Source organism: Excalfactoria chinensis, chromosome 7 (genome assembly GCF_039878825.1).
Source record: "Excalfactoria chinensis isolate bCotChi1 chromosome 7, bCotChi1.hap2, whole genome shotgun sequence".
NCBI classification, from domain to species: domain Eukaryota; kingdom Metazoa; phylum Chordata; class Aves; order Galliformes; family Phasianidae; genus Excalfactoria; species Excalfactoria chinensis.
Window position 1 is genome coordinate 25,686,865 of NC_092831.1, and position 22,764 is coordinate 25,709,628.

The 22,764-nt window shown below is 52.7% G+C and overlaps 2 protein-coding genes across 11 annotated transcripts; both read left to right on the plus strand.

Annotated features, from left to right (window-relative positions):
• The first annotated feature begins 1,639 nt into the window (after positions 1-1,639).
• On the plus strand, positions 1,640-20,871 carry MLPH (melanophilin). 9 transcript variants are annotated; one of them, XM_072341416.1, is made up of 17 exons: positions 1,640-1,759; positions 5,607-5,828; positions 5,987-6,123; positions 7,054-7,092; positions 7,663-7,757; positions 8,280-8,408; positions 9,006-9,201; positions 9,684-9,850; positions 12,928-13,011; positions 14,028-14,219; positions 15,994-16,176; positions 17,243-17,398; positions 17,501-17,593; positions 17,748-17,810; positions 17,953-18,010; positions 19,175-19,272; positions 19,429-20,870. In XM_072341416.1, the coding sequence occupies exons 1-17, from the start codon at positions 1,650-1,652 to the stop codon at positions 19,453-19,455; spliced, it is 2,049 nt and encodes a 682-aa protein (XP_072197517.1). In that variant the 5' UTR covers positions 1,640-1,649; the 3' UTR covers positions 19,456-20,870. The 9 variants fall into 9 exon arrangements, with proteins under 9 accessions (XP_072197517.1, XP_072197519.1, XP_072197518.1 ...); XM_072341418.1 differs by having other exon boundaries at positions 1,650-1,759; positions 17,243-17,377; XM_072341417.1 differs by having other exon boundaries at positions 1,650-1,759; positions 12,928-12,996.
• A 551-nt stretch (positions 20,872-21,422) lies between these two features.
• On the plus strand, positions 21,423-22,368 carry PRLH (prolactin releasing hormone). Of its 2 annotated transcripts, none has more exons than XM_072342137.1 (3): positions 21,423-21,550; positions 21,852-22,012; positions 22,202-22,368. In XM_072342137.1, exons 2-3 carry the CDS (start codon positions 21,901-21,903, stop codon positions 22,366-22,368), a joined length of 279 nt encoding a protein of 92 aa, XP_072198238.1. In that variant the 5' UTR covers positions 21,423-21,550; positions 21,852-21,900. The 2 variants fall into 2 exon arrangements, with proteins under 2 accessions (XP_072198238.1, XP_072198239.1); XM_072342138.1 differs by having other exon boundaries at positions 21,852-21,997.
• The last annotated feature ends 396 nt before the right edge of the window (positions 22,369-22,764 follow it).

Here is a 22,764-nt window from a genome sequence, read left to right on the forward strand (position 1 = left end):
GAAATAGCAGGGGCACTGAGCAACCCTTCCCTGCCCTTCTTGTTCTGTACCAGCGTGATAGGAGCGGGTCAGAATGGGCCTTTATAAAAGTGCCTAAGGCTGATGAGAAGGCAACCACAGAGCCGAGGGGTCTCATGATTCGGGGATGACTGCAGAGCAGCACATGCTCAGGGCTGCCCTGCTTCCACTAGGGCACATTTCTCTTAAAGAAGCTGTCAGCGAAATACTGCTTTTTTCCTTACGTGTCAAGGCCACAAATGACCAACCAAGCCCCAATTTGGACCATACCCAAGTTACTCGGATAGCCATATCATTGAGCTGGGGGAGAGCTTCCCATAAGGAATGCAGTTCCCTAACAGATGTAACACTAGGAATTTATGGCCACCTATGGGCCTGCATTCAGGAAGCCTCCCACACCACTCCGATCCTAAGCGCTTGGGACCTGGTAATTGAGTTGGCAGGTCTTCGGACAGGGTCTCGTTATGATGTTAATTGGGATCTATCAGCCCGATGTGCTGTTTGGGTGCACTGGGGCGCACAGGCTTGCAGACACACTTACATAAGGACCGTTCAGCTCACATCTCACCCCTGCCAAAAAACTAATTGCTTTCTCCAGGACAGCATCTCTGCTGGAAGGGGGGATGGAAATCAATGTATGGCATCCAGAGATCACGCATTCCTGATACCCAGCGTCCGTAATTATCACTTTTTTCTGTACAAAATCCATTCAAGTTTGGATTGAAAAATCCCTTTCTGGCTCCGTCCGTAGGTTTTAGCCTAATCTTGTTTCAAGTGAGTTAGTGGGGGGAAATAATTCCCTGCACCACGCGGGCAGAACACGGCGGCCGAGTGGCCAAAGCCCTCCAGGGCTGGCTGCTTCCACTGCACTCAGCCTTATTAGGGCAGAATGTTTTTCTCCTTCTCTGATGAAGATAAGGAAAGGGCTCCTTTTTGTTCTCTTTTTCATTCTCTCCTTGCTTTCGTATATGTAATACAGGAATTCCTACTGAGAGGCACAGGGAGTGTTTTACTGTGAGAGCAAACAGCAAATACATCAACAAGACCAGCTCTGCTGTTTGGATTACTGCAATTTAAATATGTTCCTCCAGGTACATGAGACGCTTAGCATTTGTTTGGCCTTTTCAAAATTATTATTCTTGTTTTAATCCTGTCAAACCATCTTCTGATAACTGTAAATGAGGGGAGCGCTGTCTGCTAATTAAGCTATTTGCTCCTGGTGTAGCTCATATTCTCCACATTGCTGGGAGGGCAGACAGCATGGCTTGCGCATCCAGCTGCTCCCATTTCCCTTTTTAAAGCTGCTGGTTTAACAAGGTGAGGTGGGGCACAGAGTAGGTTTGGTGGTGGGATGTTTGGTCCTTGCTTATGCCCTGCCTGCACGCTTGCCTTTCCTGGGGAGGTGCTTTAAGACCGGTTGGATCTATGCTCCCTGCACAACACGAGTGGTTTGGCAGTGAGTCAATGCTTCCTCTAACCCAGCTGGGCGGATGAGGTGTGGGGCTGGCAGAGCCAGCCTGCCCGCGGCCCCATTATTTGGGGCGGACACGGAGGTGGGGCCCAGCAGTGTGTCGGGTAACGGGGCCGGCCATAGGAATGCCTCTGGTTGTCACTTAGGCTTGACATGCAAGATGGGGAGGAAGCTGGATCTCTCCAAGCTGACCGATGAGGAGGCCAAGCATGTCTGGGAGGTGGTTCGGCGTGACTTCAACCTGCGGAAGAAAGAGGAGGAACGGCTGGAGTGAGTACCTGTGTCTGCCAGTGGGACCTACACGCTCCTTCCTCTTCTGTAGGGTATGGGTAAAGCAGTGGGCATGGAAGAGAGGGCTGTAAACTGAATGTAGTGATTGACAGGTGATGTTATCAGCTGTGTCAGTGTAACCAGGGCAGTTGACAGGGCAGCCTATCTGGCCCTGCTCAGTGCATCCCACTGGCTGGTGGGATCCATTTCCCAAGGAGTCCTTAGCCATGTGGTTAAATGGGATCTTCTGGCACTGTGTTGTTTTGGAGCTCTCATACACTTCATAGAATAGAATCATAGGATGGCTTATGTTGGAAGGCATCTTAAAAGTCATCTAGCTCCAACCCCTGCAGTGTAGTGGGACCTGGGAGCCTACATACCCTGGAATGGCCATTGGAAAATAACTGAGAGGAGTGCAGCAGTTGTCAGGGGGCTGAAATACCCTCCATGGCAGTCTGTGCCATTCTGGGGTAACTTCAGGGAGCCACAGATTGGGATAAGATAGAAAATCTCTGAACTGCAAATCGATGCATGCACTGTAAAGCAAAGGAGTTTGCAGCACTGTTGCAGCCCAAGCAAAGATTTAATGCAGGTTTTCCCCAAGTGTGTGCAAGGAAATAACATTGTTTTCAGTGTCAAGGGAAGCAAGTAGGTTTGTAAAGTTCCCTTTTCATGGCATGCGAGACACTCTGGTTCACTTGTGTGATGTGCTTAGTGATACAACGACAGCTGTTGGGAAAACAGGTTCCTCTGCCTGCAGTGGGCTTCCTCGTGCTTCTGAGAACTCCCTGTTGGTCTGGCCAGGCACCTTTGCAGCAATTAACGCTGAACAAGAGCCCCTGCCCAGTCTCAATTCCTGCATGTGTGGATGTGCTGGGCTGAGTGATCCTATTCACTACCTGCGCTGAGGATGCTGAGCAGGGCAGATGGGGTGTGCCATTCACCACAAGCTCTCGGCTGGAAAGTTGGGAGCCTGCTGATTACATATCTGATTACTGTGTGTGGGAGGCAGAGAGAATTCCCTATCATTGCCATTCTGTAGCTGGTAGCTGAAAAGCAGGAGGCAGATCAGACAAGGGTGCTGCAAAACCTGTGATTACTGGAAAGGGCAAGTGTCTCCTGTATGACAGAGCCGTGCTTTGCCTGGAGGAGGGAGGTGGGGGACATACATTGCTGTGCCCTTCAGCAAAGCAGTGGGCGATGTGAATTCCTCACTGACTTGACCTGGCGCCAGACTGGCTTAATTGGGTGCCCTGCGTGTGGATCCCACGGGGAGTGTTGTCTGGTTGTGGGCCAGCCGTAGCTGCAGCTGAGCCCTTGAGCCTCCAGAGAGAAAAGTACTGGGGTTGGGATCGAGGCAGAGATAAGCACTGAACTCAGGTAGGGTAAAGGAAAAAAAGGTTAATGAAAGAATAAGGGGAAAAGCTGGGCTATCCTGTGGCTTCCCACCTGAGATGCAAAGTGCTGCGATGCCCATGTCCCAGCAGTCGTAGCTTTTATATTTAGCTTTCCATCTGGACAAGCGTTGCAGAGCTCAGAGGTGCTTCTGGAATGCTGCAACCTTTAAATGTCCTGTTCTGCTCCATTAGCTGCTTCCTGCCCCACGCAGGACCTGTGGGGCCTGGCACTGCTGAGGCTTACGGGGCAGGCAGATATTTGATGAGCTCTGAGCACGAAGAAATGTGCTGGTGCCGCACATGGCTTTTCAGAACAGGGGCTGGTCCTGCAAACAAAAGCTGAAGGCAACAGGAAGGTCGGGTCCAAAGTCAGCTCAAGTGAGAGGAACCCATTTTGTTGCTGGCAGGATAGCAAGTCCTGTTTGTCTGGTTTGTGCAAGCAGGAAGCGATAAATGTGATTGAAATTCATGCTATGAAAACAGGTGAGTGTGCTTTGTCCTCTCGTGCAGCACGGGCACCGTGAGCAGCTATGTCTTTCAGTACAAGCGTGTCACCCAGTCAGAGGTGCACGCATGGGCTCACCAGCCCACCTCTCCGTCTCCACCAAGCTAAAGCTGGTATAGATTTATGGTATAGCAGATATCCCTATAGAGCCAGGCCATACCAGACCATCCTGGGCGTTGGGCAAGCTTTGATGCTGGACAAGAGGATCTGTGATCAGTTTGTGTGTGTGACAAGCTGGGACATGATGAAAGAATCCCATTGACTCTGCTCCCTTTGCTCTGGCCATCCCCCCTGGGTTCCCTGGGCCTGTCTCAACGTGCAAGCCTTGAAGGAGTGTTCCCCCACTCGGTCTTTTTCTTCCCTTTCAGCCTCCTTTCTGTGTTTTTGTCAGAAGCTTTTCACTCAGCACTGACAAAGGTTTCTGCTGCCCAGAAACCACACAGCTATGCGCCTGAGGAATTCAGGGGCAGCCTATGCGGGGCATCGCAAAGCCTCCTTGCTTAAAGCTTGCTGCCAGAACCCCCTCCTTTTGGGACAGAGCAGCTGGCATCTCCCTGCATCCCTGCTGCTGGTTCACTTTTTGCAGAGCAGTGCAAGGATGGGATGTCAGGACGGACAGACGGAGGCATGCAGGTTTTAAACCGGTTGGACTGAGGCTTGTCCTTCCTTTAGCAGCTCTCACGGGTGAGGGATGGGAGGTGAAGGGGGCTGACTGCCTCTGAGAACAGGAAAAGGCAGTCCAGAGAAAGATCGGATCCTGCTGGAAGTAACCTGGGCGCAGGGCGGCAAAGGAGCTCTGGGTGCAGCCCACAGCTTGGGATCGGCACCCAGACCTGGAGCCCTTTTGGTGAAGCCATGGATGAACGCAGCGTGCCACAAGTTCAAAGGCAAGCAGTGTCCCTGGGAAGCTTTCTTCTTTGTTTGCTCTTTGCTCTTCTGAACTGAGTCCTGCTGTGCCACTGGAGTTAAGATCAGGGCAGTGGTTTGGGCTTGTTCAGTACCTGCTTCGTTGGCCTGTGTGCTTAGAAGGTGGTTTGTAAGGCTGCCACAGCCTGCAGCTGGGGGGGTTTTATGTTTTATGTAGCTATATGTAAGCTTACTGCTTATTTTAACATGTTGTGTTCCATAGTGAGTGCAAGCTGCTCCATCGGGAAGCTCCAGAGCTTTGCAGTGGTGTAGGTGACCAGATGCAGTGCAAAGCCTCTTGCTTGCTCGAGTCTTCTGGTCCTGATCAATTTCTTCAAAACGCAGCTTCCTCACCCTGCCCAGATGGAAAACAAGCCTGCTAGGGCCTCTTGCAAGTCAAACACCGTCTCTCAACCATAGCCCAGAAGGCAAACATACCTGGGCTAGCACAGAGAATAAACAGAAAGCCTTTGGGCAAAGCCTCCAGCCCTAAAGGTTTGGGTTGAAATGCATTTGACCTATTGCAGGGGGTTTGGTGGCAAAGAGATGCCCCATGCAGCAAAAAGGACTGATTTTCAGCACAGCCAAATGTGATCTGAAATGTAGCAGTGGCAGATTCTGATGCACGGGGACCTGCTCTGAATGTGGAGCCCACTGCCTTGCTCAGCTTGGTGCAGTTTTATCCCGTGATAGGTTATTAATTAGATTTGCCCTGCAGCTGTTTCCACCAGCTATGGGCCTCGAGGTGCTCCGTGGAAAATCATTCCCTGGGCTGATCGAGTGTTACTGAGTTTGCCATGTGAGAGGCTGCAGAGCTCACCGAAATGATACTGCATGCTGGGGAAAGGCATCCAGGATGAAAACATAACAGTGGGGGGAGAAATCTGCTCATGGATAGAGTGATGCGAGAATCAGAGTGGTAGCACTGATTTCCTTGGGGTTGATGCAGGTGTCTGGGGCTGGGAGCAGAAGGGAGCTGCTGTTGGTTGCTGTTTCACCACCTAATGCACACCTCTCCGTTTTTGGGATGCGTGTGCAGGGACCTGAAGTGCAAGATAGACCAGGAAAGCAGCAAGAGAGAGTTCCTGACCCACCAGTCCCACCTGAACGAAACGCACTGCGTGCACTGCCTGCAGCCCTTCAAGTTCCTGCTGAACAGCAAGCGGCAGTGCCTGGATTGCCGCTTCTACACCTGCAAGAGCTGCAGCCGCTACAACAAGAGGGAGCAGGGCTGGGTCTGTGACCCCTGCCGCCTCTCCAGGTATGGGCACCGTGCTTTGTGCTGGTCTCCTTTACATCTGACCTCTACTTGCTCCTCATACCCCTAAGGATGACCCTTTTGCTCAGTGGGGTGGGAGCGGGGTGAGGGTCAACTTTGGTGACGCTGTCTCACCTCTGTGCGCTTCCCTTCTGGGGCAGGGTGGTGAAGATCGGTTCCCTCGAGTGGTACTACGAGCACGTGCGGTCCCGCTTCAAGAGGTTTGGAAGCGCCAAGGTGCTGCAGTCCCTCTACGGCAGGCTGCAGCCAGGGCAGAAGGGGAATTCAGCTCTTCTAGGTGAGGACAAGCACTGGGGTTTCTGCTGTCCTGCAAGCTAGGCAGGAACTCAAAGGGCTGCCAGCCAGGGAGCGTAGCACTGATACCCATGAAGCAGCAGGGTGGGATCTCCAAGCTTCATCTTCAGCTGGGGTTAACTTTATCACCTTGGCTTATGTAGCTTGCCGAGGAGTTTGCTTAACAACTGGCTGTGTGCTGGCTGCCTGCAGGCTTGCTGCGTGGTAGATGGAGCAGCTTCAGCTCCCTGCTGTCACGTCTCTGTCTGGCACGTACAGCCAGCAGGCACAGAACCTGCCACAGCCATGCCAAGCCCTCGGGATTTTAGGGTCTGAAGTTTGAACCTGGGTACTGTGCATGCAGCAGCCGCTGTCAGCAGGTGGCACTGACTGCCAGGCACAAAGCCTGTCCCGGCACCTTGGCTCTTCCCGTGCATGGCTGTGGTTTGTGTACCCAGCTGTGATTGCCACCTGTACAGCTGGTGTGCTTTCTTGGCACCGGCATGATGCATGTGTTTCTGAGATTTCTTTCTATTTAAAAAGGATAAGAGAATCACAGAATCATTCTGGTTGGGAAAGACTTAAGATCCCCATGTCCAACCCACCCCACCATGCTCAGATCCCTCAGTGCCACACTTAAGGAACACCCCCAGGGATGGTGACCCCACCAGTCCCTGGGCAGCTGTGCCACTGCAGCACTGGTCTTTATGAGAAGGTATTGTGCCTAATATCCAAGCTGATCTTCCAAGTCAAGCTCTGTCTCCAAGCATGCGCTTTGTTCTCTCCAAAGAGCCTTTGATGGTTGTGCCTTGTGATAGCTGGAGACTGAGAACTGTGGTTAAGTGTTGCTCTGAGGCTTGTTCTGTGCAAGCTATGTAAAGAAAACATTCATTTATCTTCCTTCCCCCCCCCTTTTTTTTCCCCTCTTGTTCAGGTCTTCATGACAGAGTTTACAGCCTGCCAGACATCAACAGTAAGTCAAAAAGAGTACTGTAGTGTATGTGTGTTTTGTAGTCAGATGGAGACTGCTGCTGTTTTGCTTTTTGCCCCCTCTGGTTGTGGGTACCCCAGGGCTGCTCGGTGTGGCTGGGACCAGGAGCCTCGCTGCTCATCCCCTGCCCTGCAGCACCCCTGAGGCTTCTGAGGGCAGACTCTGAAACAACAGGGCTTTTTGTTGGCTGCCAGACTCGTGGCTTGCGAGTACTCATCATGATCTCAGTGCATCCATGTCATGTGCTTGAAGCTGGCTGTGTTCATAACAAATGCACTTGATTTGTGGATTTAGGCTGTGTTCTTCTTTCAGGAAGGGTTTGGTCAACCTTTTGCCACTGAACATTTTGCTCTTTCATGAGGATTTTTTGTTCCTTTTCTTTCCCTTCCTTTTATTTGTGCCACATAGGCACTACAGTGCAGCATGTCAAGAATTGAAGGAGTTGTTTCCAAATCAGACTTGCTGATGTGCACTGACACCAGGATGGGGGGTTGCCTGCCCCAGGGTCAGTACAGGAGCTGCTCATGCCTACCGTGCCCTTGTTTCCTCCAGGTGAATGCCAGTTCCCTGTCAATGGTGGCACTGGGGATGACAGTGATGATGAAGATGAAGTGCTCCGTGGAGCTGAAGCAGAGTGCTACAGCAGAGTAAGGACTTCCCCTGCAGCCACTCATCTCTCCTGGGTGAGGTGTAGCCTGCCTTGGGTGGCGGTGTCTGGGTTCTGCTCTCTGCTCTGCTTCCTGATGTTAGCCCCTCTCCCAGACCAGCTCATGGCCTTCCCTGTATCTGGGGAGGTTTGTTCCCGGAATCAGAGGTACGGAGCTGCTTCAGACCCCAAGAGCAGCTCCTGAGCCTCTTTCTGAGGGGTTCAGCTGCTCATCTTACCTTCAGTACCTTTATAAACCAGCAGAGCATCTTGCTGTCTGCTTGTGGCTGCAGTCCTGATGCAGAGACCATAGAAATGAGGTCTTTAAGTCCTGTGCAGCCCTACGTAGCTGGCTCCCTGCAAGCACGATTCTCCTGAGAGCCCAGTGTTCTCCAGAACAAGTGGGAGCTTCCCATACTGGAAGCTTCCCACAGACAGATTTGTGCAAACTAGATGATGAGGGCCCCTTCTGCTTGCCATTGAAGTTAGCTGAATTTTCCCTTCTCACCCTTTCCATGCCAAGATTCACAAGACAAAGCGCCTGCTGTCCGTGCACCCCTTTGATTTTGAGCTGGACTCGGAGTACTCTGCCCAGTCTCGCCGCCAGTCTGCCCAGCTCTCTCCAGTGGCCATCAGCCCTGATGCTTTCCAGGTACTGGGCTTGCCTTTCTCTCTGTTCTCCTCCTGCTGCGCTGGCTGTAGGGTTGCACGGTGGCTTTGGGAAGCAGTGGTGCCGATCTCTGTGCAGAGCCCTGCTATTTCTTCTTCCATTTCAAGCCCATTGCCCGAGTCAGAAACAGGAGAGCTGACTGCAGTGAGGACTCCCTGCACCTCTCCCTCCAGCTTTGGGCTCCTCCCTTTGCTGGCTATTTCTTGTGCTGTCCCAGGGCTGTGGGACACCCTAGCTTCCAGTCAGTGTTTGGGAGCAGAACATTCAGCACTTAAAGAATGTTGAAAGCAGCTTTCTCTGTCACCATCCTGTCCAATTTGGGGCTGTTTTGCCTCATGCAGGGCCAGATCTTGGGGCCCAAAACTGTCAGCCTGGCAGATGGGGCCGTGCCTAGCTCTCATAGAGGCTAACAGTGCCCCCTGGCAGTCATCTGAAATATTGCTCAGCCTTAAGATTAAAAAGCCTTTCAGCCAGGTTGCTTGAAACCGGTGCTATAAAGGGTCAATGTGTGCAGCTATTGGAGGACGAAGCTGCTTGGGGAGGTGGGGAGAGCAATCCCAGCATCAGCCCCTGTCTCAGTCCTTCCCAGATTTCTCTGGCCCATCTGAGGATGCCCCCCGAGAGCCCAGGCTGGAAGAAGCTGACCTGGCAGCTGTGTTCCACATCTTGAGGGAGCAGGAGCAGCACCTCAGCCCTCCGGAGCAGCACTTCAGCACAGAGGTTCGGCTCACGCTCAATGCACGCAGACGGAGCCTGGACAGAAGTTCAAAGCCTGGTAGGTGTCTGGGCTCCAGCATCCCGCTAGGAAAAAGTGTCTGTAAGAGCTACCCAAGAGCACTCATTGCACTTAGGAAGTTACTCCAGCACTCGTTGCACCTTGGAAAGATGTTCTCCCTGTTTTTATAACTTACGTGCCGTGTGGATAAACTGCTCCCAGCACCCAAACTGAACGCGGAGCAGTGCCCAAACCTGGGCTGCAGTATGACTGAAGAGACAAGAGCAGGTTGTGGTGAGGTTCCCAGCTGCATGGGCTCTGAGGGGGTGAAGGGAATGTTCCTTGTGCCTGCCTGTAGCTCAGCAGGACCCTGGTTAGGTGGATGGAGCAGCAGGCTGAACCCCTGCAAGTGCTCTGCGGGAATGAAGGAGTAAATTGACCCGCTTATTTGCTTGTCTGAGGGATGGGACTGACATCCAGAGCTTTGTGCCGAGGGCTGTTAATCTCTTGGGTGCCGACACTGAAGTCTTCTCTCTCCAAAGGCAGCCCATGGATGGAGCAGCCCCGGTCCCCCTACTCTGCGGACACGGACACCTCCGATGAGGATGTGAAGGGAGCCCCAAAGCTCACTGCTTGCTTGCCTCACCACATGAAACGGCGGAGCAGGGCCTCCTCCCAGGAGAACATCAGCCACAGCTCAGGAAGTCAGGTACCTAACAGTGCCACTGAGGCTCGTGGGGTGGCCTAGGGTCTGTCACATCTGCTTGCCACACGGTGGTTGTTTGGCACCAGGTGGATGAATGACCAGGCCATACTCAGCCCTCGGGCTATGCGAAGGTGGCCATGATATGGGAAGTCAGGTTGGGACACGGGAAGGTGAGTTTTCTGCTCATCCCCCTCTTCATGGTGAGGAGATCAGGCTTTTCTGTGTCCTGAAAGTAAGAATTAGGACCTAATCCTGGTTATAGAGTCTGATTCTGCACGTCAGTCCCATTAGTATTACACAGTATTCCTCACATCAGTCCTATTTCTATGGTCTTGGCTGGGAGAAACTGTACCCGATGTTGCAGTAACAAGCCTGCCTTCAGTGCTGTTAATTTCCAACCTGCCCCCGTTTATCTACGTGCTACCTATAGTTTTACGTGTCCTCATTCATCAAGTGAATGGGCTTTATGATCAAGGCTTGGAGGGGAATATTTAATCAGGCTCGAGATCCTATTCTTTGGCAGCGTGGAGCGTTCCGGCCCTGGTAGGACAGGGTCAGGCTGACCTGTCACACATTTCTCCCAAGTGATAATAGGGGAACAGTCTAAAGAAGGGTGTCAGGAAGGCTGTGCGCTTGTTTTAATTGTAAAGTGAGGACCTGCAGTTCCTGACATCACCTTTGAGGAAGGATGTGAACAGTTAAGCCTCCCGACCCTCTTCAGCAGCAAATTGGTGTCTGACCACACAGATATCCAAGGGGAGAAGTGTGCTGGTTCCACTGTGCACATCTAGGATGCTGCTGAGCATCCCGCTCTGTGCGCCTCCGTGGGGGCATCTTTCCTTTGGCCTTTATTTCTCTCAGCATATGTTCAAATCGGTGGATGTGCTTCATTTTTCCAGCCCACTGCAAATGAAAAAAGCTCAGCCTGGGTGTTCTTAATGAGCCCACGGTACGTTAGGCATGATACGTGCTCAGCACTTTGCAGTGGGGAAATGGGGCCAAATTCCCACCAATGCTTCAGATGACTTCCTTCATCTCTCCCGGCCCTGGTGTGTAGGAGCAGTGTGCTTGGGTGTTTTGCTCTGTCACAACGCCACCGAGGCTTCGGTGGCACCTCATCACTCTAATGGTTACAAGGCATCTCAACCCCATTTGTTTGTATGCCAGCATCGTTCATTAGCTTAAGTAGTTGTTCATCCTTCCTGCCCTTTATATGGCTGATGGGTTTACAGCTAGCAACAGCTAGCAGAGCCTGCCCCTTGCCCAGCAGGAGGGAAACAGGACTCTGTGCTGGCCCATTTAACCCCACAGCAACACGCTTATGGCTGCCACCGCTACCTCGGGACAGGCCTACAGGAGCCCAAAGAGGAGGGAAAACCAGAGCAGCTCTTAAAGCACGTTTAAGAATTAAGCTGATGTTGGTTCATCTAAAGCGTTTAAGCAGAGATGCGTTCACCAGCCTTTGTTGTTCAGAGAGCAGCGTAGGTGGGCCAGCCCCTAATGGGACACACCCTAATGGGGTGCACCTCGCTTTGCGCGGGACTAACTGGGCACTAAAACCATCCTTTCTTGGGAAGGAGAATGAAAACCAGCTCTTCCTGTCCCTGTAACCTGCCAACAGCCATCTCTGCATTGTGCTCTGACCTCTCTGAGCCGCTGCTTACGGGAAGCGCAGACGGCACCAGGTGCTGAGCTCACGTCCATCCCCTCTCCTGAACTTTATGGTCCCTCACGGGCTTCTCATTGTCACCAGAGTTCTGCAAGAGTCAGGCCCAACGGTACTGAGAAACCACTTAGAGCTGGCGTGGATTGCTTCCTGCCTGTGGGTTTAATGCTGCTTAAAGGCTCATTCAATTCGGGGCAGTAATTGCGACGCTCTGCTCTTCCCGAGTGCCAGGTTGTTACATCCATCTTTGCTTAAGCAGATGCAAGCTGTTGTGAGGATCTAATTAATGAAACACCAGCCAGCACAAAAACGCGGTGAGAGGGTGGAAATGTTACAAAAACAAAGTGGAGCCCTCGCGTCTCTTTGTTGCTCCATGTATTTACTGCATTTGCTGCTCTTCCCCTTTGAGTGGGAGGCAGCCACGCGGAGCAGGAGTGATGCAGCAGGCAGCGTTTTATCTGTATGGAACAGGCGATATTTTACATCATTTGTGTTTTATTTGTTTGGATCAAAGGAGAAAAGCCTGGTGCTGAAAGAAAGAAAATATTTGTTTCTGAAAGGAGAAGGAAAAATGAAGAGGTTCCCTTTATGCTTTCAGTCATTTAACCACAACAAAAAGTGTGTCGTGGCTCTTGAGCATAGAAAGCCCTTTTCTCCGTGATGTTCGGAGTTTGGTCTTTATTCCTCCTTTCTTTTCAGCTGGTAGAGGGAGGAGGAAAAAAGGGCTGAGAATCCTGACAGATCAAAGCACGGAGAAGAGAGAAAACTTCAAAGTGTGTTGGGAAAAACGTTCAGATTCGTGTTCCGATTCACAGTTCTTCATGGGGAAACTCCTCCCTTCTTCCTCTTTTTCCCAGTGATGTATTCAGCAGGGGATCACGGGGTAAACTTATGAGCCGGCTGAAAAAGACTGTGGTAGGAAGTGAAAAGTGCTGCTTAGATGAATTTGGGGCAAGACAAATGTCTGCATTATAATCTTGTGCCTCTGGACACCAATGGATGCTCTGGGGCTGGTGGTAGGGCTGGGTGGTCACCAGCTCCCGACGCTCTGGAGGGATTTGCAGTGCTCCATGGATGCGGCGTCACTTTGAGCATTATGGTTTAGAGGGGAGGTTCTGCACCTTGTGAAGCACTTCGGGGTGCACATGGTATCAGTCCTTCACTCTGTGATGTCCAACACAACATGGTGTTTTGGTGTCTTGGTCTGTAGCACTGAGAGACATGATGATTAGTGAGAATGGTGGGGATGGGTCAACCGTTGGGCTAGATAATCTTAGAGGTCTTGTCCAACTTTAATGTTTCTATGATTCTTTTTTTTACTGCTGCTAGTTGCTTTCCCCCCGGGCTCTTTTCCCACTGTCCTGTCAATGGTGGCTGGTCTGTTCTCTGTTCTTTTCTCTCTCCTTTCCTCTAGATTCATGAGCTCAACAAACGCATGTCAGTGATTGAACGTGTGCTGAACCGCTTGGAGGAAAAAATCCTGGTGCGCTCTGCTGAGGTAACAGGGCAACAGAGAGAGAGGGGGGGGTTCACTGGCCCCTTCCCCTCAGTGGCGGAGGGGTTTCAGGGAGAAGTCGCTGCTCTGGGTCACCCCAAAAGCAGCATGATGAGGAGGGGCTGTCCCAGAGTGGGACTGCAGGAAAAAATAAGCTTGGTCCAGCTTCCCAAAGGGCTTAACTCCTCTTGATTCAGGTAGCAAAAACATTTCATAGTAGGAGAGAAATGGAGGCAAGCTTAACCTAGGACATCTGGATCCCTGCGCATGCTAATGCCAGGCTTCTTCTGCACAAGGAAAAACGTGTTTCAGTTTGATTCTCTATTAACTGCTCATAGGAGAATCAATCAGTATGTATAGAGAAGTGATTTGGTTATTTTAAATGAGAGCTCTGAGTCAAGAGGGACCTCTGCATCTCTTCTGGGCTGCTCTTGTCTTGCTATGCCATCAATCTTGGAAGGAAACGGCTAAATTAAGTTAAAGTTGGGTGAGGATGCAGTATCTGTGAATACATAGGTCGCTTAACATTGATTTTGGGTTTCTGATTTTAGACTATGTACTTTTCCTTCATGTGAACCCATTGCAGTGAGGTGCTCTGGCTGCTAATGGCTCAGTAGGATGGATAGTAATAATTACAGAGCAGTCCCTCAGGCACAGGGGAGGAACAACGTAATGTCTGATTCTTCCCAAAAGTCGTAATGGGGACAGCTGTTTGGTGTTCCTGTCGGAAAATCTGACTGCTTTCTCATCGCAAATCAGAGTACTGACAGGCTCTGATTCAGCACAGCCGGGTGACCTGAGGGAATGGGGGTTCTCCTTGCGGCCCGGTGTGCTGCCTTTGGATGCTGGGGATTTGTGCCCTCAAAGCCACCAGCTACAAATGAAAACGTGGTGGGTTTTGGTCCCTATTCCTTCATGTGATTTTTATTCTATTTTATTTTTAAGGGGAACACTCCCACTTTCCATGGGAAAAACCAAATGAACTGTATGTGACCAATTCCCTTCTGCTGTTGTTTCAGTCTCCGGCCACGGAGTCCCAGCTTGATCCCGATGCTGAGGAGGAAGAGTTGAAGAGGAAGCTGGAGGAGGTCACCAGCAACATCAGCGATGGAGAAGTCTCTTCTGAAGAAGAGGAACGTGAAGAAAGGAAAGCAGTGAAGAGACCAGAGATGAGCTCCTCCAGTGACGACGTAGCCAGTGAAGCTCGAAAGGTAATCTGTGCGCTCACTTACACCGTGACTGTGTCTCTTGTTCTACCATACATCAGCTTGATGTCTCCAGGGATGTGGCTTGTCTGGATCAGCTGCCTGTATCATAGAGAGTTCTAAGATGGAAAGGATGACCCGCACAGATCAGGTCCAGCTCTTGGGGCAGGGAAGTCCTAGAGTATTAGGTCTAGCTAGACCTTTCACCTTAGGAAGACTTGTAGGCTCTCCTAGTCTGATTCAAGAGTTGAAAGTAAATTCTCTTAGTGGGCTGTAAGACCACTGCCCATCATGGGAAGGGACACAACATCCACGTTCATGCAGAAGGCTATTACACATTTTTCTCAGGGTCTGGATTCCATTACAGGGATGCTACGGAGAAGAGGGTCGTGTTGGGGCTAGAAGAGCTCAGTGACGATTTGGCATCGGCAGCCACCTGCTGCGTCTTGAAATGTGTCTTCCAGGCCTGCCAGCAGTCCCACTTTTCCCCACATGTTCCCCAGTAGGGCCATAAGCATGAAACGGAGAGGTCAAGGTCATACAGATGACACGGGGATTACACATCTCAGCTCCCAAGCAGAGAGACGTCCAGCCTTCTGCATTGCGGTGACACTCACTGCAATGACACTGTTGCAAAGGCAACAAATACCGTAATACTGAGTGAGAGATGACTGCAGTGACGTGCAGGTGGAGGAGTTTGGGTTAAAGGCTGTGTCAGCGCCTATTTTTACAGCAGCCTGCCTTGTGGTTTGTTTGAGAGATTTCTGAGGGCGTCTCATGAGAAAACCCAGTGACATGGTGACATAAGTGATCTGCAGTTATCAGAACTAAGTTCAGAGCACATCCAGAAGTGGGGAGCACAAAGCCTAATGAAATCCAGCATCATTTCCATGACCAAATCCAGACCTGGGTCTGGAATTCACATAATCATCAGTCGGTTTCTATGCAAGTCCCTTCCAGTCAGGAAAAAAGGCTTATAATGAGGGAGCGCTCAGATAAAAGCAACGTTTGTGGTGTGAGACATGAAACTCTGCTGTACCATGAGGGCACCATAAAGTGATAAGAGTGTCAGCTGGGCCGAGTTAGCTGGCTCTTTGCAGAGTGGCTTGCCTGGAAATACGTGCAGTGGTAAACAAAACTGTTTGTCTTTGTCTCCAGTGCACATATCACCCCAATCTCCTTGGTTTCTAGGGAATTATCAGCTGAGAGAGGGATGATGAGTTTCTTGGGTCTATTTTTACGAGTGCTTTATGACTTACCTAGCAAAAAGGCTAACGCGGGCAGCACTTAGAGGCATCACAGCTGTTTGTGCTCCTTGAGGTGGGAGGGGAAGGATATCAGCCCCAGGCTCTGGCAGCAGGGCAATGCTACACGTCTTACACACTTTTCCAGTGCGGCGCCACAACTGGCCTGTCTGGCAGGAGGAAGGGTAAGAGAATCATCCAGTATTCAGGTTGGAAAAGATCTCTGAGATCACCAACCCCAGCCCGCCCCACCATACCCGCTGACCACGTCCCTCAGTGCCACGTGTCCGTGGTTCTGGAATGCCCCCCAGCGATGGTGACCCCACCACTCCTTGGGCAGCCACTTTTTCAGCCCCACTGGAGAGCCCTTAAGCCCTTCCCTTTTCTGTTCTCCATCTTCCGCTGGCTCCCTAGGCCTGATGACCCTCCATGCCTACTTGCACTGAGTTGTACGCTAGAAGCACACATTAAAATAATTAAATCCTTTTATTTTTTTTCCCTTTGCCCCTTCCTTTACTTTGACTGGGCATTCACAGAGGTCCTCAGCTCAGGCTTTGAGTGAGATCACGGCCAAAGCACTGAGAGCCATAAATGCTACGGAGAAAGCGGTCTCTGAGTCACTGCAAGAACAGAGCTGGGGCAGTGGTGGCTGTGCCTTGCGTCTCAGCATGGAGGATGGGAAAGAGGCGGCTGAAGCGTACCGTGAGCTTGAGGAAAATGTAAGGTTCCCCAGAGTCTCTGCGAGCAGGGAGGGAATCGGGGGTGGACCCCCCCCTAAGCTGCACGTTAGTGGGTGTGCTGGAGGTCAAAGGATGGGCACCGCAGGCATATATGGATACGAATGCTACGGAGGTGTGGGTTGTGAAGCTCATGGTAGAGTTTAGGGGAAGGAAAGGTTTCTGTTTGCCTCAAAAGGGCTAACTGAGGGTTCACACGCTCTGGCTTTCTTATATGCCTCAAACAGTAGGTTATTTGTAGTACATAGACACAGAGGTCCTCCTAGCTGAGTAGCTGGAGATCTGAGCATGGGCATCACACCTGTGCTCCGATAGCCATCTGACATCCCCATTGTCCCATCCCATGATGCTGAGCCCCTCCTGCTGTCCAAGTGAGCCGTGCTCCTTCCTTTGGGGTCTGACTGGCGCAAGAGCAACGTTGGGCTTCCTGTTTCTCTTGCTCGTGGTCATGGGAACTGTGTGTTCATCCCACTGTTCCCTCGGGTCCCCGGTGAGTCAGGTCCCACTGCTTGCACTCCAAGGAATGCCACCTGCCTTGAGGATGCTTAATGATGCTCAATGGCCCAGCAGCAAACAGTGCCTTTGTGACTCAGAGACTGAATGACAGTGCTTGGTTATGGATATGCTGCCTGAGGGCTTTCTCTGGGGTCAGCGGGAACCCGTAGGGCATGGGATGTGGGTGCTCAGCATGCCAGCAGATAGGGCTGGAGGAGCTGGCCGTGCATTAGCAGTACTGAGATTTTGGGATCGTCCAGCAAAACTGTGGCCTTCTGACGTTATTGTATAGACAAATCAACTTCTACTAAATTGCTTTGCTTGGACTTGCAGCCATGTAATAGCCAAGGGGCAGTAACAGCACTTGAGTATCACGTCTCCTCCCTAACTTGCTGCCAATGGGACACACGGAGATGAAGAGCCCTGCCAGAACTTAGCAGCGCTGCCAAGGCCGCAGGGCAGGAAGGCAGTCGTAGAAGAGCGGCAGGAGAGGAGCAAATAGAAAGCTTTATGGTGTGATCTTTTTTATTTTTTCCTTCTCCTTTTATTGCAGGTCTACCTGGCTGCTGGGAAGGCCTACCAGCTGGAGACAACCTTGACGGAGCTCGAGGAGGGGGCTCAGCACTGCGGCAGGACCGACTCAGAGCTGTCGGAGCTGGAGGACAAGGTGGCCTTGGCGGCTGCACAGGTACAGCAGGCAGAGAGCGAGGTAAGGGCTGACCAGGAGCTGCTTTACCTCCAGCCTAGTGAACACAGCTGGCTGGGAGTCCCTCACTCACTGCCTGCCTTTTCTGTTTCCCTCCCTCTAAAGATATCAGATATTGAATCTCGGATCGCAGCTCTGTCCGCTGCGGGGCTGACGGTGAAGCCGGTGGAAAAGACGAGGAAGAAATCAAATGGGCAGGTGAGCGGGGAGGATGGGGGCTGTGAGCACAGCAAGGGCTGCCTGGCTGCTCCCAGCTCCTTCCTGGCTGCCTCTGAGCCTCGCTGAAGATGACGTGGGAGGCTGCTTTGGGGTGCAGCAAGGTCAGAGACCTGTGCCTCTTTTCTGCCTGCAGGCTTTCCACCTCTGCTCCCCCAATGCCACCAGCAGCCCGGGGGAGTCTTCAGATGATGTTAAGGTGGGTACGTGTTAAACATGTGTTTGATAAGCCTTAGTTCCACGTTCCAGGACACCGGTTTGAATGCTTAGCAAGGGCAGCAGTGCATCCTTTGGAGGTACCTGTGTCTTCCCACTCATTCACTGCTTTCCCTCTCTTGCAGGCAATGTCTGGGCCACAGGTCCTCAGGAGGAGGTTCAACGGTCCCTTTGAAATCACTGGTAAGAGCCATGGCTCTGTCTGTGGGAAGACCTTGGCTCATGAGGTGCTTGTGAGCACTCCCTATTTTCTCCCTTTTTGTTCCCTGTGCTTGTGTCCTGCCAGCAGAGCCACAGAGGAAGCCTCATCTGTAGTGGGGGATCAGGGACAGTGCTGGGGGGATAGGACGAGGTGGCTCCTATACAGGTCTCGGTGGTAGACGACTGCCTGCCCCAAGGGCCATTGCTCTGTATCGTGGGCTTCTATGACCTTAGTGGCTCTGCCTTCAAAACTAGCTCTCAGCACCCCACCTAAGCCCATCGCTTCTTCCTTTAGCCATTTCTTTTCACTTGCTTGCCCTGGGGAGCATATCCTTTGCCCCGCTATCTGCCTACCTCTGCCACTGGTCCTACTGGGAAGTCAGGAGCCAAGCCATGGAAAATGGCAGCTTGGAATTGTTTGAAAATAGGCCGTGACCTGAAATTCAGCCCAGCATCTCACGTGGCAGAGGGCAATTGCAGGAAAAGATTCATCCTGACAGATATCAGCAAATGCCATTAGGAAAATGACTTTTCTATTTCCGTTATCTTGCCTAATACTCTTACAGGCAGAAGGAATGGTTCTCCTTCCAGATAACACCAAATAGAAGACAAGTGGAGGAATAGAGGGGAACGATCACTTAATGCAAAGAACGAATAGCGTTTCCCATGTGAGAAGACAATTAAAAGTTCTGCTTCCCAGGCAGAGGCTGGTGGCGGAAAGGTCTCCTCAGTCATCCACTCTCCTATGGCAAAGGGCATGTGGATAAAGGCAGTTTCAAAGACACGTCAGTCCTGCAAAGAAGATAGGTGGATGCTCCATCAGGCCACACGTCACTGGGCAAGCCTAATCCCCTCTGAATGGGATGAGACAGCTCCATTCCTGGGTTGCCCTCCTATCTAGTAAATGACTTTGCAAAGCAGTCCAAGTTGGTGGAGGAGAAAGGGAGTTGATTGAGTGGGACAAGCGTTGTAGTTTTGTGAGGTGAGAACTTGCATGTGGGATGGGTATGCCCTGTGAGTTGGAAGTGAAGGGATAGCAGGAAGGTGGAAAATTCAGGAATGACACGCGCTGTGGGGGCTGTTTTCAAGGAGTCCCAAACACAGAGCACTGCCCAGCCTCGGCTTATGCCTCTTATTCCATTACAGGCTTCGATGATTCCTTTGACCGCAACTCTGTTTACCGTGGCTCACTGACACAGAGAAACCCCAATGGGAAGAACAGGAGAGTGGAGCGTCTCTTTGCGGTACGTGGCCAGGCTGGCGGTGGTACCCATCCTCTGGTGCTCCCGTCCAACCCCCGGAGCCCCAGAAGGGACAAGGAGCATGCCGTCCATGTCACCCAGGGTGGCACGTGGAGCAAGAGACAGCAGTGCTGATGCCTTGCCTCTCGTGCCTTGCAGAAGCCGGTGATGACCCACCTGTCCTGAGGAGGGGGCACCCACCACCCACTGCATTTCAGCGACAGCGCGGGACCTCAGCACACAGCCTTCCCCCAGTGCTTGCCCCTCCTTCTCCTATGGCCACGACCCCCTGGAAGCTGGGACAGAGAGGAACGAGGTGCTGGAGTGCAGACACATGGCTGCATAATCAGGAGGATCACATCTGTTTGAACAGGATGCCGCTCTCCTTGTCCCTTCCAGTAGGGACATTGTTCAGTTTAGTGGGAACCAGTGGTGGTGATGCACGAGAAAGGGTCCTCGTGGTTAAAGCACAGTGTCCCAAGGCCAGATGCGCAGCCCAGCACTTGTCCTGCTGTCCTGCCTCATCCTCGGGGTATTGCTTCCTTTCCCTCGTGGGAGCAATGAGCTCTTGGCCAGGAGCTCTTCACGCTAAACCCAGTTAAGTACATGCTGAGGCTTCTTCCCTGAAGCAGCTGGGCTCATCTGGGAACGTGAGCAAGGTGAGGCTTGCAGGAAGAGGTGTCAGCTTTTGCCAGACCAGTGGGAAGAGGGCTTGGGGTCAGGCTGACCAAAGGTGCCCTCTCTCCCTGCAAGGCTCCATCAGCGGGTTCAGAAGGAATCCAGCACCAAGCTGTCCCCAGGCTGCAGAGAGGTCCCCTTGAGGTGTGTCCGTGTCCCCTAGGGGCTGCCCTAGCCCTAAGCTCTGAGCAGGCGGCGGCAGCAGCACTGATAGCACCCTCCCGCTCACCCAGGTTGGCTGTTTTCCTCCACCTTCTGCTTCCACTAACTGGAGGAGCAGGGGGGATTTTGTTAATAACTTCAGCTCAGTATCTGCCAGTCCCTGCATTTTACCTTTATTTTTGGGTTTGATCATAGCAGAGAAGTCGCTATCTAGGCATTAGTCCTGCAGTCAACCTAGAGCAGTGGTGTGAGGCTGGAAACCTACCCCCCACCATGGATCAAAACCAGTTTTCCTTGTTTTAAATGAAATCCTTGTGGCCTGAAGTTGAAAAAGGGGAAAGAAATCCATTAAATGTGGTTCAACTGCTCCCTCCTGAGCTAGCAAGCAATTGGTGGCATACATGCGTGTGCACTCTCTTCCCTGGAAGACACATGGAAGGTGCCTGCATTGATCTGCAGTTGATGAGCCCCACTGAGCTAAGGTCAGTGCTGTGAGTTTGCTCTGGTGCCGCGGTTCAACTCTTAGTCCGCACACCTCTCGCTGTACCCAGTTCCATCAGTAAGCCAAGTCCTTTCAGGTGGGCAGGCAGACTCTTGCCCCTCTGAAACCCTCCTTGTGAGTTACAGCAGCATACAATAAGGTGTTGTTAAGGTTGTAGTTATCCACATTAATATTTGCTTGTCTCCTGCCCCGCCTGTGTAGAGATTATATTAATGTACACTACATCATACAATAAAGCCAACAATGATTCAGAACCCATAGATCATTTCACAGTGTCTTCCTTGAGCCTGATGCAGCTACGGATCACTTTTCTCCCTGCCCTCCCCTTTGCCCAGGTGCTGCCGTTAAACCCTGGCCTCACACAGTCCCTTGCACACATCGTACAGGACATCCCTTTGGCCATGTGGGGTCAGCTGTCCCTGCGGTGCACCCCCCCAATCCCCTCAGTGGTTAACAGCACGAGAAGCAATGCAGCACTGCCCGGGGTGAGCACGGTCGGGGGTACCCAGCTGCTACTCCAGCCCCACGGAGCAGGGGATGCTTGGAGTTGCTTCCAGGCAGCCCCACATGGTGGCCGTACTCCTGCTCGACCGGGCAGGGACCGAATCTTTCCCAACCCCCACCGGTACGGGTGGAATGCTTCTCCTCGTCCCGAACCGCGTCACGTCGAGGACGGAGATCAGCACGCTCCCGAGCGATGCGCCTCGGCCGACTGGAGATAAAATTATGGCCCTCTGAGTCACGAAAATCCCTTTCCTGATTTGACGAGAGCGAGTGCGGGAAGCGGCGGGGAGGGGAGATGCCTCGGCTCTGTCCCCGCCGGGGCTCGTTTCTGACATCAGCAAGGAACCGGGCATAAAAGCGGCGAGCGGCACCCCGGGGCGCAGAGGGCGAGCGCGCAGGGCTCCGCGGGACGGCACCGGGCACTGCGGGACCGAGGTAAGCGAGGGGCGAAGGGAGCGCGGCGTGGGCTCTCACGACGGCTTCCCCGAGCCGAGGGCTTCGGCTGCAGGTGGGGTTGCTGCAAACTTCATGTCCTTCCCTGGGGGTGAGCCTGCCGCCGGTCCGGGGATGCTGCGACGGGACCCGGATGGGGGTGGCGTTTCCCGGTAGTGTTTCCACGCGCAGGGACGCGCTTTCTCCATCACCTGGCTAACAACACAGTCAGGGTCCCGCCAAGGGAAGCCACCGGCTTCGTGACACCCCTCAGAACGTGACTGCCCTGGGTGTGTGCCCGCAGGTTGGAACTGTCGCCGTTGCCGAGCCGCTGCAGGGGGAAAGCATCGGGGATGAAGCTGGGGGCCACCTGCCTGCTGTGCTTGCTGCTCACCTGCATGGCCCTGCCCACCGCCGGCCGCCTCCGTGAGCGCTCCATGGATATCAGGAGTAAGGAGAGCAGGAGTAAGGGAACCCCCAGGACCCTCCCTGGTACCCCAGCCCCGCGGTGCAGCCCGTAGGTTCGGGCAGCGTTGCTTTGCAGTAGCCCAGCAGGCAGCCCCGAGCACTCCTCTCTGCCCCATGGGTCCTTTTCTTTCTTCCCCACGTGCTGCTCCTCACTGCCCTCACTGTTCCTTGCCGTTCTCCTTGCAGACCCAGACATCGACCCCTCCTGGTACACCGGCCGTGGCATCAGGCCCGTGGGGCGATTCGGACGACGGCGAGCGCTGGGGGAAAGTACCCAACCTAGGGGGGCTGCCCTGCACCTTGCCTGCGTTCCCCCACGCACCCAACCCCCCCGGGAGCAGCTAAGTGCTTGAGCTGAAGATGGGGGACACCAATAAATAGTCCTTTTTTCTCTCCTCCTACTTGGCCCTGACTCTCTGCTCCAAAACCCGGTGTATGGGGAGCTTGGGGTGGGACAGGGCGTGAGCTCTGGTGGTGTCGGTATCGCCTAAAATTAAGCTCTGGAGCCTCTCCTCTCTTTCTACAAGCCAATCCTTTGGGATCCCCACAGTGTGTCAGCACCCTTGAGATCACCAAACCCCCCACCTCGCCTCGGAGCTGTTTTCACAGCGTAGATCAGCCCTCACTTCATGACAACCGCCCTCCCCCCCCCCCCCCCGCCCACCCCACCCTCACAAGGTGTCCCCTCCACTGCTTTACCCATTCCCCAGTTTGGAGCAAGGATGGACGTGGTTCCCAAAGGCAAGCTA